Source organism: Phalaenopsis equestris, unplaced genomic scaffold (assembly GCF_001263595.1).
Source record: "Phalaenopsis equestris unplaced genomic scaffold, ASM126359v1 Scaffold000167, whole genome shotgun sequence".
Lineage (NCBI taxonomy): Eukaryota > Viridiplantae > Streptophyta > Magnoliopsida > Asparagales > Orchidaceae > Phalaenopsis > Phalaenopsis equestris.
Genome location: NW_018164609.1, coordinates 755700 through 769510, shown reverse-complemented (window position 1 = coordinate 769510; position 13811 = coordinate 755700). Strand labels below are relative to the sequence as shown.

Here is a 13811-nt window from a genome sequence, read left to right as displayed (position 1 = left end):
AGCCGCCACCACTCCAGATCGAATGTGGAGTTCGTCATTCTAGAAGATGATTCAGTGCAGATCTCACATGAAGCATTCAAATACCATGTGAGACTTACAATACCACACAAAGAAATGGATTCACATGATGCATGCACTCGAGAGGGTGAAGGTGCATTAGAGATGACGACGTTACGAGAACAAATAGCAGATGACATTAGTCATTCGTGATTGAAGTTGTCATTTGTTATCTATGGAACATTATGTATTACCTACAGTTATAAGTTCAGTTCGCTTGTTTTGTGGTTGTTGGAATTTTTTTTGCAGTTTTCAAGTTATTGTATATCACCCTCAAAACATCATTATTAGTTCCATTACATGGTTGTTATTTCGTTTCTGATGTTGTTTATCTCATGAGTTGGAATTTTCCATAAATCCTACATGAAAGCTCCATCGAAAAAATTAAGGCTAATGTTCAGTTTGATAAATTCAGAATTTTTAAGTGTTATGTCTGACCTTGCATTATATGCATAGTAACTGAATGACAAGCTATTGTTTCATGTGTTGGAGTTATTTTCCTCAGCTGTTGAATTATAAGTATGTTCACATTGATGTTTGTTGGGCTCTCTCTTAGCTGTCTGATGGCTCAAATGACAAAGTCCTTTAAATATTAGGCATTTAAAACCTATCTTCATTAACTTGAAGTTCTTTTGGTTGCATACACCATTTATGTGTAGCAATTATCTTGGAAAGTTATTGTATTGGAATCATAGCAGCTTGGATGAATATATAACTACCGCAAGGTAAGAATTTATGATGATGAATTTATAGTATTTCCAAATGAAATATTATCTGAAGGTTCTATTTCAAAACTGAAAGTTAGTTTTTTTTATTTCTTACATGGGCAAAATTTCTAGCAGCTTGGATGGCTCAATTCTTTGAGGGTAACTGCTGCTATATATCTGGAATCCATTGTTTGACTTCAAAGTATCATATATATTTCTTTTTAATGAAAATGAAAGGTATCTTGGAGCTACTCATATCCTTATGTTTTAAGGAACTTACAATCATTCCATTTATCTGAAGAATGCATAGTTGTTGTTATATGAGATATGAGTTCTAGAAAAATTTACATGCATACCACACAGTTGTTATGTGTTTACATATGTGTCCGAGTGTTGTGTTTAAGAAAGCTTAATGGTCGGTTTGAAGCACCATCAATTTTTGCCAGATATTCTGCATTCGCCCTTGCACTTTGATTGGTTTAGATATTGCTGGAATTATTTTCCTTCTTTGTTGAGTTGAAAGTGTCCAGTACAAAACTGGGAATTCAATTTTATTCAAAAATGTACATTTGCAGTTTTTTTTTCTGCATAAGGATTGTTATGTGAGCTGAAAGGAGCTGCAGTTTTTTCCCTATCATATCCAGATTACAATGAGCACATCTTTTGGGTCATTATATTCTTGTTATGCAGTTCTTTCTTAGCCTTATGCATCATTTAACTTTTTCAAGTTATCAGGATTGCGATGCTCAGTCAAGGTTCATAATCCTTGGAGCACTTTGCTAATTTAACAAATGTAGATCCCGCCCCAAACGTTTGCATTATCTTCGACCACAAGCATCACATGATACATTATCTATTTTTAAAGTAACTATATATGGTTGCCATAGTAACTGCTATTTGGTTATCGAAATTGAATGGATAGTGCCTCTATTTGAAGCAGCTTGGATGACCCTTCTTTCAGGGCAATCATTGTCTTCTGTATTTCGTTCAAGTATGAAAAATAATTTGTTGGGAGTTATGGGTTTATTTATGGGTTATGTTGGGAAAAGAATTTATTGGTAACAGAATTTGTTGGATGCATGGTGCATCTCTTTGAAGCAGCTTGGATGACCACATGCGGTTATGTTTCATGTGGGTTATGTTGGAAATTTTGTTGCTTATATGAGGGGATTATTGGAATCTTTATGCTTATATGACACTTTTTATTACATTGCTTACCTGCTTCGACATACTTGTTTATTTCGACATTACCTGGAGTAGCTTGGATGGCCATCACCTATTGATTCACATTGCTTAAGCATACTTGTTCATGTATGTTTTACATTGCTTCGGTTAAATGTATGGAATATGTAATTCAATGTTATTACTGCTTGGATGACCCTTCTTTTAGGGTAACCGCTATTCCAACAACAATATTTCATATGAATTATTCGGCCCTTAAAAGAAGCCTACAAAATGAGCTTACATGTTGCATTGAATTTATAGTATATTTATCTTGTTTTTATACTTTTTATGTTTATTAATTTTATTGAGATAACTGTGGAGCAGCTTGGATGGCCAAAGAACTTTGTTGCCGACAACCATTGCTTCCACACTTTGGTAAGTTGAGTTTCTTTATTTCTTTTAGGTTTTAACTAATCTACTCTTTTTTTAATAATTGTAGGACGATGAGCTCCAAGTATTCAGGGAAGTCTAGGAAATTGATGGGCCGATGCGGGCTACCATCCTTGTTACTCACGTCACAACAGACACATAGCTACGAGCGACAATTCTACAGGTGCCCGCGCTAGGGACAAAAACCAGAAGACTGCAACTTCTTCAGGTGGGCCGACAGTACAACTGTTTCTACGATATCTCAATTGGACACCGTTGCTCGACGTTCGACAGTATCACAACGGGAGAACACCACATGTAGTTCTAGTACTTCTATTTCTATGATATCTCAGTCGGACATGTTTGCTCGGGGTTCTAAGGTATCAGAACCGAGCAACATTCGTCGTGATATACTTTTATATTTTAAAGTCAATATCGTCATTTTTTTCCTTGTAATTTTAATATGTTATTTTTTTTGTCTTATTATAATTCATATTAGTATGTGAATGTGTACTTCACTTTCATATATGTTACTGTGCTTATTTGATGTAATCAAAACTTTTTGAGTTATATAAATGTAATTCAACTCTTTTGCATTTTTATGTCTTGACATTTGAGAAAATAACAAATTCTGCATGACAGATTATTCATTCAACTAAAAAAATCTGCAAATAAGCTGTTTATTAAACACACAAACCAAACAGCTTATCCAGAATAGAGACATAATGGTAATTTATCCAGAATCAGCGGTTTTCCAAACGCACAAACCAAACAGTCAGCCAACTTATCCGAATCAGCTGCTCATCAACAGATTATCAGGAAAAGCTGTTTATCAGTAGAACCTAAATAAAATGCAACTGCCCCAAACAGGCCCTTAGGTTTAAATACGATTTAATAAATTCAATAAATCTGAATTAGCAAATTCAATTGTTGTTAAATTCAGACTCATATTTTGTTCAGTTGAGGGTTAAAGTCAATTAAGGGTCTGTTTGGGGTAACTACAACTTATCCAGCTTATTCTGATAACCTGGTGACAAACAGCTGATCTGAACAACATGTCTGTCTATTTGGTTTGTGCGTTTAGAGAACAACTAATTCTGGAAAAATGACCAATCTGTCTCTATTCTGGATAAGTTGTTTAGTTGTTTGATTTGTGCGTTTTGTAAACAACTTATTTGCATATTTTCTTACAAATTTACCAAACTTCATTAATACAATCATAAAAGGGAGAAATGTGAAGATTGTAGAACATAAAAACATAAAATATTTTTAAAATAAAAGATTAAATGTTAAGACATGAAAATACAAAATATTTATATCACTTAAAACTTTCAGATCATATCAGAGAAACACAGTTAGAAACACAGTTATCAGAGAAACACAGTTACCTAAACAAAAGTGAAATACAACTTAACACACTAATATGTAATATAATGATATAAAAAAAAAGATAACATGTTAAAATTACAAGGAAAATAATTATAATGTTAACTTCTGAATATCTTCTAAAAAACTCATAAAACCATCAACGGTGGGATCATCCACCATAGGTTCAATTGATATCGAAGCTTCAAATACAATTATCAATCTATCAATTGAGCTATACACGAAAACATCTTTATTTTTTCCTTTTTTTTCCATCTTACGCCTCTTTGATTGGTCAGTTGACTCAAGCTCCCTAGGGTTTATGTTAGAGCCTTCACCTGAACCGATAACCTGATCGGGAATCACCTCAGCTGAGATGCCAAAAAAACCCTACTCACTTGGGTTGAACGTATGCTGACCCGTAGCAACAACCCCCTTGAACATAACATCCAATTTGTCTTCCACTTCCGGCTTAATTCCGGACAACTTAAATTTCTTTGCATTAGGTATTGCCTGCAACAAGAAGGGAGGGGATGGGAGCATATTTGGTGAAATATAAGTATAAATGTAAATTAACTAAAGAGTTCTCAGGAGTATTTTTGATGTTTGATGTATTATAAGCATGGCTATGGGAACCTCTCTTCAGGCAATGGGTGCAGTGTCATCCATCAAAATTTAGAAAAATTTACATATATGCTATACAATTATTATGTATGTATTACATACGAGAGATTTGATGTTTGACAACTGCATCATAGATGGTTGAGATCCTTTCTTTATACAATAGTTTTTTTAAAAAAAATTACATACATACCACAAGTGTTATAGATGGTCGGGGGATACTCTCTTTCAAGCAATGGATGCACAGTTGTTATGTATTAACATATCTATTTTTCTATCATTATTATTGATAACATTTTTTCTATCAGTAGTCTTGATGAGGTTCTGTTTCAAGTAGCTTTCTGACTGCTTTGCAAAAAATACGCATTTAGCCTCCAGTTTTGTAAATTACTCTAGTTTAGCCTCTAAAAGCAATGCCTCCAATTTTGACCCAATATTTTCCTTCCATACCTCATAATGATCAAAGAATAACACTACAGGAAGTCCACAACACCTCCAAATAATAGTATCAACGCAAAGAAGCATAAGTATTATACAATACAAGTACCAAACATATGATCCATAACCAAAAATAACATCAGATCCATAACCAGAAACATCAGATCAATAAATAATAGTCTGTTTGATAAAAAAAAATTTCCAAACCATCGTGCTACTTCAGCGAGGAAGATGAAGGAAACCATATCCATTTGCAAAGAAGTGCAGAATGGCGTAATATATAAATCAGGACAAAGAAACAACCGAGGAAGATGAAGGAAATCAGGACTCGATTAGCATTCTGAGAAAATACCCGTGGACATCGAAAAAGAAAAGGAAGGAGATACGATGGATAAGAACATACCTTCAGGGACTTCTATAAGGGTTCTACGAAGGGGAGATACGAACGAGAGCTGCTTGCGGGGAGAGGAGCGACGAGGGGCACGAGACCTGCTTGCGAAATTAGGGCAGAGGAGTGACGAGACCAGTAGCAACTAGAGTCTTTCTGAACAATGAAACACAGATTACGGGTAGGACCCCGCGATCCGCGTGTAATAATAAATTGAAAACTCCATTTTGTAAAACGCATATGGCAAGTGTTTTCCAAAAGCGAGGTAGCGTTTTCAAAACGCCACCGCAGCAAAAACGCCCTCCCAAATGCACCCTAAATCTGTTTCAAGTTTTCTTTCTTAACTAAATTCATTAAATTCATCTTATAGTCAAATTTAGTTGAGTTTTTTTTGGATAATTTTATGATATTTTGGGTTTCATACCATCACAATAACTCTGTTTAGGGAGATGCTTCTAGAACTTTCTATGATGAGAAGGTACTTATTTAAACATGACATGTTAAAATGTGATGACCCTAGGAAATCTGATTTTTTGAAAAAAAATATATATTTATAATTAATATCATCTTTTTCTATTAATTTGTTTTCTTCATCATAATTTTACAATCACATTTTTAAAAATTGTAGCCTCCCATAACATACCTTAAAAAGAAATGGAGCAAAGAGAAAATTGGATTTAACGAAGTGCCAATTTAACTACCGTATTTTCATATTTGGTTGGACTAACTTTAATTATAGACGTAAATCCTATTAGAAGTTGCTACCAAACTCCCAAATAGTTTGATAGAATTTTGTGAAGTTTGCCATGTTCGTGGAGGTGTTGTTCGGTTCAGAACTAAGACGACGCCATATATTCAATCGACATAATTGAATGGAGTTCTTATTGCATACGGAGCCGTGGGTATGACTTTCAATTATTTCACGTAATTAATATCAATTTTAAAATTTATAAATATTTAAAATTGAGCCCAATGTCATACACTTTTTGGGATGAGGATGATTTTAATTGGACGACTATACAAAACTCTTGCAAACGGTCTCCGTACTCTTAATTCTGATTCAAAGAGTTAGTCAGACCACTATGCTTATGCACAATTGACATAATCAATTTGACCAAAAAATTTGGGCCAGGGGACTACCTAGTAATTCACCAATACTATTAGGTAGCAGCAGTCAACTGAGATGGCATGATCAGTTCATCAAAGAGAAACCTGATGATATAAGAGTAACAAACTCAATACTAAACTAAAATTTGATCAAGAGACCTCAACTGCTCTCCGAGGCATTGATTGGACAAACACAAGTTTTCAAGGATGATTTGTAAGAGGATGAGTAATCATGAAAAATAATTATTAATGTCAGCGGTTATATATGAATATAATAGAACTCCACACTAGAAGAAAACAATTAAGATAAAATGGCTACTCTTTCAGGAAATAAAGCCAGGTTGAGGACTGGTTCAACAGCCGCATCCGAATATGAGAGCTCGTCAACCGGATTTCTGGAGGACTCGCACAGCTTGGTTTAAGGCATAAATATACTCAAGAAATAACTAAAATATTAAAGGCACATGAATACATTCCTTTAGGCTGAACACAAATATAAAATTTGATTTCTTTTATAGCATTTAAACAAAAAAATTGAACGATGACAACGAACACAAATAAAATAGAAGGGAAAAAAAAAAACGATGCAAAGGAACCATTCAATCATGCAAACGAAGTAGAAGAATAGGCGTAGTGGTCAGATATAGTAGCAGCGAGGAGCATCAGAAGCCGCGCTAGCAGATGTCTTCCTTGAGGTTCCTGGGCCTCACGTGCACGCGCAATCCGTTCTTCATGAAGAGTGTCAGCGACATTTTCTGCTGCACACGATGCCCAGCCACCGGCTCAAGGCGATGGCGCAGCAGCACCGCAGACGCGATCGTCTTCATCTGGAGATAAGCCAAGTCCTTCCCCAAACACGTCCTCGGACCAGCGTTGAAAGCTACAAATCGGTACTTGTCCATACTCGGCTCAAACTGAAAGCTGTGGCCGCCATCAGACCTCGTCAGCCAACGTTCGGGCTTGAACTCCAAGCAATCCTTCCCCCATATCGACTCCATCCTCCCGGCCGAATAGATTGAGTAGGTAATGGTTGACCCCGCTTTCACCGCCGTTCCATCTGGCAGCACGTCGTCAGCCACCACGTATTTGGAGTCCTCCGGCACCGATGGGTAAAGCCTCAGAGTCTCCGCCAGCGCCGCCTTCAGATAAACCAGCCGCTCAAGCTCATCAAATTCAAGAGGATTCTCCACCCAACTGCTTGCATCCGGCCCCCGCGTCTCCCTCAGCACTGACGCCATCTCCGCCAGAACCTTCCTCTCGATATCCCGCCTCTGCATTAGCGTCCAGAAGAACCAGCTGAGGGCGACCGAGGAGGTGTCTCTCCCGGCCAGCACAAAATTAAGGGCGATCCACTGCAAGACGGAGGCTGGAAACGCGTTGCCATTTCCATCCCGCTTCTTCATGAAGCGCGAGAGCAGGTCATCGGATGGGTTATTCGTTCGTACATTAATCGCTTCCGTCATGTATCGGTCGACAACTTTAAGGCTTCGGCGGAGGCTGCGCTCGCTACCGAGCCCCAGCGCCTTCTTGATACGCCAGAACACGCCAGGGAAGAGGAGGCGCTGGAGCGTTGCTTCGGTGGCTGTATCGAATGCGCGAGCGAAAGGGTTGTCGGGAAGGTCAGGAGAGAGCGTCTCCGGATCCTTTCCGAAGGTGAGTCCGCATATGTTGTCAAAAGTGAGGCGAAGGAGGAGGTCTAGAAGGTCGACGGAAGATGAAGAGTTGGAGTGGTCAGCGAGGATGCGCCACAGGCGGGTCTTGATGGACCGGTTGGCCCAACGTGCCATGGCCTGGCGTAGAGTGCGGGTGGTGAACTCGAGGGCAGCTGTCTTGCGCTGGAGAAGCCAGGTGTCACCGTCGGAGTTAAAGATGCCAAGGCCCAGAAGATCGTGGAAGGCTGACTGCCAAATCGGACCCTTTGGGTAGTTGTCGAAGCGGGTGCGGAGAACGTGCTCTATATTGCGCGGATTGGCGGTGACGGTTACAAGTCCCTGGCGAACGAAGGGCAGTGGCAGCACGCTGGTTTGGTAGGTGGCGGCAGAGCCGGTGGATCGAAGGTTGTCGGCGATCCAATCGTGGATGCGGCTACGGGTGGGGCTGCGGTTGGCGATTAGGCCAGGCAAGCTGCCCACGAGTGGCCACACTTTGGGGCCCGTTAGTTTGCGGCTCATCAGCCAAAACCATGCCAGGTATGTAAACACCAGCACAAACAAGAGCGCAGTTGCTGCCGCTATTTCCGTTTCCATTCTATTTTTCTTCTCAACGATCTACAGCTGAAGGGGAGGAGTTTCGAGCTTTGCTGCTGCCTGATATTTTGTGCATGGATTCGAAACGTATTTATAGTGCAGGGAGGGGTTCAAACTTGCGATCGAGTCGTCGAGTGAGGGAATTGGTGGCAGTTAGGGAGGGATTAACCAAACTGAAAAGTTTAATAGCTGGATAATCGCTTCATACGCACAAGAATGCAATGAATTCTAACCGGGGTTTTGTTTTAGGAGAACCTCCATCTACTGTTCTTTCAAAACAAATATACATATCCTTTTTTTTTTAGATACTCCTAACTAAATCGCTGCAAGAGATTATCGAAAAAATAAAAGTAAAAACTAATTTATAGAGATTGAGCTCACCGCATTACATGTTTTTATTAAAAGTAGCGCAATATAATTCATTTCGAGTACAGCTGTAAAAATATTAATCTGCACGTACATTGAGAGTGCGAGGGAAAAAAACTGCATAAAAGAAACTATTAAATCTAATTTAAGTTTATTGCTTCAACATGTAGGGAGTCATAAGAAACTCCATCAAAAAAATAAAATAAAAATAAAAATAATATATATATATATTTATATATTTATTATGGCCGAATAATAATTATCCAAATTTGAAGTCACTTTGTTTGCAGTGGTCGGCGGAGCAGAGCCGTTAGAGTGATAATTTTAGTTATCTAGAATGATCGGTAAAAGATGATGGAATGGCCCGTAAACAAACCTTTCTTCCGAGTTGGAGAAATTGTTGTTGTAAACAGCCATTAATTCCTGCATTGGTCGCCAGCCGTTCACCTGCAGGAGAAAATAGTCAAGTTTGCCCTTTTTTTTAATCTAACAGCACTGCATTCTTAATTGATTAAAATATTAAATAATAAGGGTAAATCTGGGAGCAGAGCATATTTAATCAGCGTTCGTTCAAATTTATATCATAACAATTTTCGCTTTTCTGATAAAGAAAAAAAAAACAAAAATACTTAAAATGGGGGCATTATAAATATAACTATTAATGAAATTTCAATTGTTTTTTTTTCCTAATGCTTTCTAATTGCTACCAGTTCAAAAAAATGCAAATATCTTAAATTTCTATCTTTCAATAAAGCGGTTATAATTTTCTGAATTCTTATGATTTATCAATAATTTTTGTGCAATGGTGGACAAAACTTCACAAGCTACAATGAACGGTTGTAGATTGCTGCCAACTTTATCATGATTTTATGTGACCCAATTTATCCGTGAGTCATGCCCATGCCCAAATCTTATTCATCAAAGGAAATGAGAAAAGCGAGGAAAAAAGATGAGATAAATAAAGCAAATCTATTAAAATCAAGCTTAGGATACTATAATGACGGTATCAAGAGTGGAGAAACTGTAAAAAAAGATCAAATCGTTAACTTTCCCTAAGATCCTATATGTATGGTTAGAGACATGAGAGCTCAAGCATTTTAAGCAAAGTTATAAAATAAATCATACATGCATAAAAAGTAAAAAAACACAAAACTTGTAGATTTAGGGTCTGTTTAGGGTAGCTGCAGCTGTTTGAAGAAGCAACTGTGAAGCTGCTGAAGATGAAACTATTGTTCAAAAAGTTGTGAAAGCCATTACAACATTTTTTTTTTGTGAAAAAGTCAAATCGCAGTTTTCTGGCATCCAACGTAGATAGTCATGACTGGTAAGAAAACATAACTTTTAGCTACAACTTTTTGAGAACACAGAAAAAATATTATTTTGTCAAACAGAAAAAACTGCGGTGCAGTACTAAACCGTCACCACATCGCCACTCCAAACGCAACCTTAATATAGACGCAAACTAGATAACCGACTTTTGGAAAAGTCGTGAGGCCTCTTAATAGGCCACATTATGTCTCTAGTCACAAACAAATTGTTTTTCCTTGAGTGGAGATGATATTATCCCTGAGCCTTAGTCAAAGCTTTTATATGATAAGCAAGCAAGTTCGCCATGCTATTAACAAGTAGACGCCTTGAACCAAGATGGTGTGTTTGTTACCTCGAGCCTTGACAACACATCGTAAGAGGCCCCGAATTAGGATACATAGAGGAAAATCAATTTGGAGACTATTAGTGAAATCAACAAAGAAGACATCATAATAGAAAAGCAACCTGGAAGAACCCTCCAACTCAACACTACCTTTGATGCTAAAATGCCTGATGTAAGCACCAATATAGCCCGTCATCTACATAATGCCAACCCCCGAGCTTGTGTGATTAAACATAAAGTGACACCACTCGCAACCAAAATTGTTGAACTTATTTGCCAAGAAGTAGGGAAAATTCTTGATACCAAATTCATCCAACAGGTCCAATATCTAGGTTGATTGCTAACATGATAATGATACTAAAATCCAATGACAAGTGAAGCGTGTATATAGACTTCACTAACATTAATTCATCATGTTCGAAAGACAGCTATCCATTGCCTATAACAGACACCTTAGTTGACTCTACAATCGACTACTCTATTACAAGCTTCCTATATACTTTCTCTAGCTACCACCAAATTAAAATGAACCCTAAAGATTCAAAAATATTGCATTTATCACAAGAGGCAAAATTTATTAATATAATGTAATGACTTTTGAGCTTAAGAATGCAAGAGTAACATGACAAAGAATTATTAATGTAATCTTCTTGAAACAAAAAGAAAGGACTGTTGAAATTTATGTTGGTGATCTTCTAACTAAAAGTAAATTATAAGCAACCTAAAAGAAACATTTAAAACGCTAAAAAAGTTTAACATGAAACACAATTCATTCATAGATAACTTTGGAGCTAGGTATGGTAAGTTTCTTGGCTACCTGCTTACTCTAGAATGTATCAAAATGAACTCGAATAAGATTAAAGCTATCTTGAAAATTTCGACTCCCAATGAAATCAAGGATCTTCATAAGCATGAGTCGAATTTCCAACTTAAGTCGCTTTATGTCAAAGTTAGGACATAAAGGTTCGACTTTCTTCAAAGTTCTGAGGAGCGCAAAATGCTTTGCCTAGTCCGATGACTGCGAGAAGACCTTTATCCAACTAAAAAATTTCCAAACATCCCCTCCTTTTTTACAAGGCCCAAAGCCAAGTAAAAGTTGAAACTTGATAAAAGATTACACGTCACTTTCTGAATCCTTGTCAATTCTCTTGATTCAATTTGTCCTTCTCTGGGAAGGCTCTGATTGGGTCTCTATGTTCAGTGCTCTCAAGGTTCAATTTGCATCAGAACCAACCTATTGACTAGTTTGATGATAATGAGAAGGCATATATGTTAGGGTGAGATCCATGTAGACATTATTACCTCTTAACCAATTTAGTGAGTGGAAGAGAATCTCACAAAGAAAATCTAAGACATTGTGGAGTGCTTGCTCCAAGCATTTCATTTTTTTCCTCTCTTGATCGATAGTCAATTGCATCATGTTCGATAATCAATTGCATCATCGAGAAAATTTGTGTAGTCGTCTTGCACCCTCATCTTTCAACTCATTTTGCAATGATGTTTCCTTTCTAACAAAAAATACTACAAAGACTTTAATTGTAGAAGCGAACCGACGAGTTACCCAACTGTCAAATTCCTTTTCACTTTGATTTGTAAGGGAACCTCCTCTTGTTTATAACATGCTAAACTTGGATTTATCTAAGGGCAATTCAAGCACTGTCCACTATGTCCATTGCTTTTAAGTTCGTGATTCCTCTATTGGAAATCAATCAGTAATGTTGTTACATATTTACTTTTCATTGCTATGTTAGAGGAGTCCTTTTAGGGTGGTTCTTAAGCTTCCAACGAGAGGCATCGCTTCTTATACTGGCTTCAAGAACAACTAATCACTTATTTCTTAAGCATGCAGAAGTTGTTACGAAATTAAAACATTAAACAAAGGCAAACCAAGATAATATGCCTTGATACTTTTGTTTATCTTTTATAGGGGCAATAAACCTCAAAGATTTAGAGCAATATTAAGCAAGATGTGCTCACTAAGGGCCTCGAAGAAGTCAAATTCCCCTACGCATTAGACATTGAAGCCGGCCAAAACTTTGATTGAGTTGCATAAACTTATCTATAATTAAATTAATGCCAAGGAATATGATCAACTAGCCTTAGCTCAAGAGACTTCAACCAAAATGGCAGGGGAGCGCTGCAAATATCTTTGGCATGCCCGACATAAGTCAAATCACCGCCATAGTAATACGTTTATTGAAAAGTCACATTTCTGCATCCAAGAGGCTTGAAAGGGAATAGACATCGTATGATCTGCCCAAAAAAGATAAGATGTCACACCTTGGGTCTAGATGGTAGTATACCTCGACAACTCATGACATGATGAAGGGATTTCCCTCAAATTTTACAACAAGTCTCAAAGTCAATATCATTTTAAACAATTCTTATATTCATAATAAATGCTATGCTGACCTCATTTTTGAGGTCATTTCTTTTTTCTTAGGGTCTTAGGATCTAGCTCTAGGAGTTCCTATTGACCATCTTAGAAAATTAGAATTGAGACCCACCCTTTTAGAAGTTCTAACCACTTCCTATTTTTCTTTGATGTCTAACATTTATGGTACAAGACCATCTTCTTATGAACGAGTGGTTATGGGTTATTTTGTGAAGACTCAAGGGAAAAGTTCCTAATAGGACTCCAAGCCTTAAGAAAACATCGTCACGACTTTTTCGTCACGTACACACACCAAATGCACAAAATTCACAAAATTGCACGAAATCAGACTTCAATTAAGCCCAGAGGACGGGTGAAAATACAAACTTCTCCGGATGACCTCCGACAACGACATGGACTGCGCCAATGCGTCTGGGACACCAATTTTGGTAGGAAAAGACACCCATATTGCCATATTTTTTACACGAGAAAATTGGCACGCATATCGATGAATTCGTCAAAACGACTTCCTGTGTCAACGCGTTCGAAACTTCAAAATTACCTAAAAATGATACCAATTTTGTTATGTTTTGACGCACGGTTGAAAAGTACGAATTGAATTTTATTTTTAAGAAATATTAAACTATTTTATATCTTTATCACCTTAGTATTATTAAAACCCTAAATTCTATTTCGCCGCACGCGCCTCCCGTCGCATCTCTCGAACGCGTCTACTGGTTCGATCGCAAGCCCTAACAGGTGCAACCCGTGGCTCGCCCCTCTCTTTCCCGAAGCTTGATTCATCGTCTCCTCTGTCATTCGCGCATGAGGTGGCTCGCCTTCCTCTTCCCTCACACGCGGTCCATTCGCCCACGCCACCCCCCCCGACTCCGCTCGC

At 37.7% G+C, this 13811-nt stretch overlaps 1 protein-coding gene across 4 annotated transcripts in view; it reads right to left on the bottom strand.

Moving 5' to 3' along the window:
- Positions 1-6827: 6827 nt before the first annotated feature.
- Positions 6828-13811, bottom strand: part of LOC110022081 (cytochrome P450 86A1) — a 53342-nt gene continuing 46358 nt past the window's right edge. For 3 of the 4 annotated variants that reach the window (XM_020720868.1, XM_020720867.1, XM_020720869.1), the window contains 2 exons: positions 9265-9335; positions 6828-8582 (listed from right to left, as the gene is read on the bottom strand). In XM_020720868.1, coding sequence (XP_020576527.1) covers positions 6951-8522 — 1572 coding nt within the window. In that variant the 5' untranslated portion in view covers positions 8523-8582; positions 9265-9335 and the 3' untranslated portion in view covers positions 6828-6950. Of the gene's footprint in view, positions 8583-9141; positions 9336-13811 lie in introns of those variants that run through there. The other variant, XR_002293734.1, reaches the window with a different exon arrangement.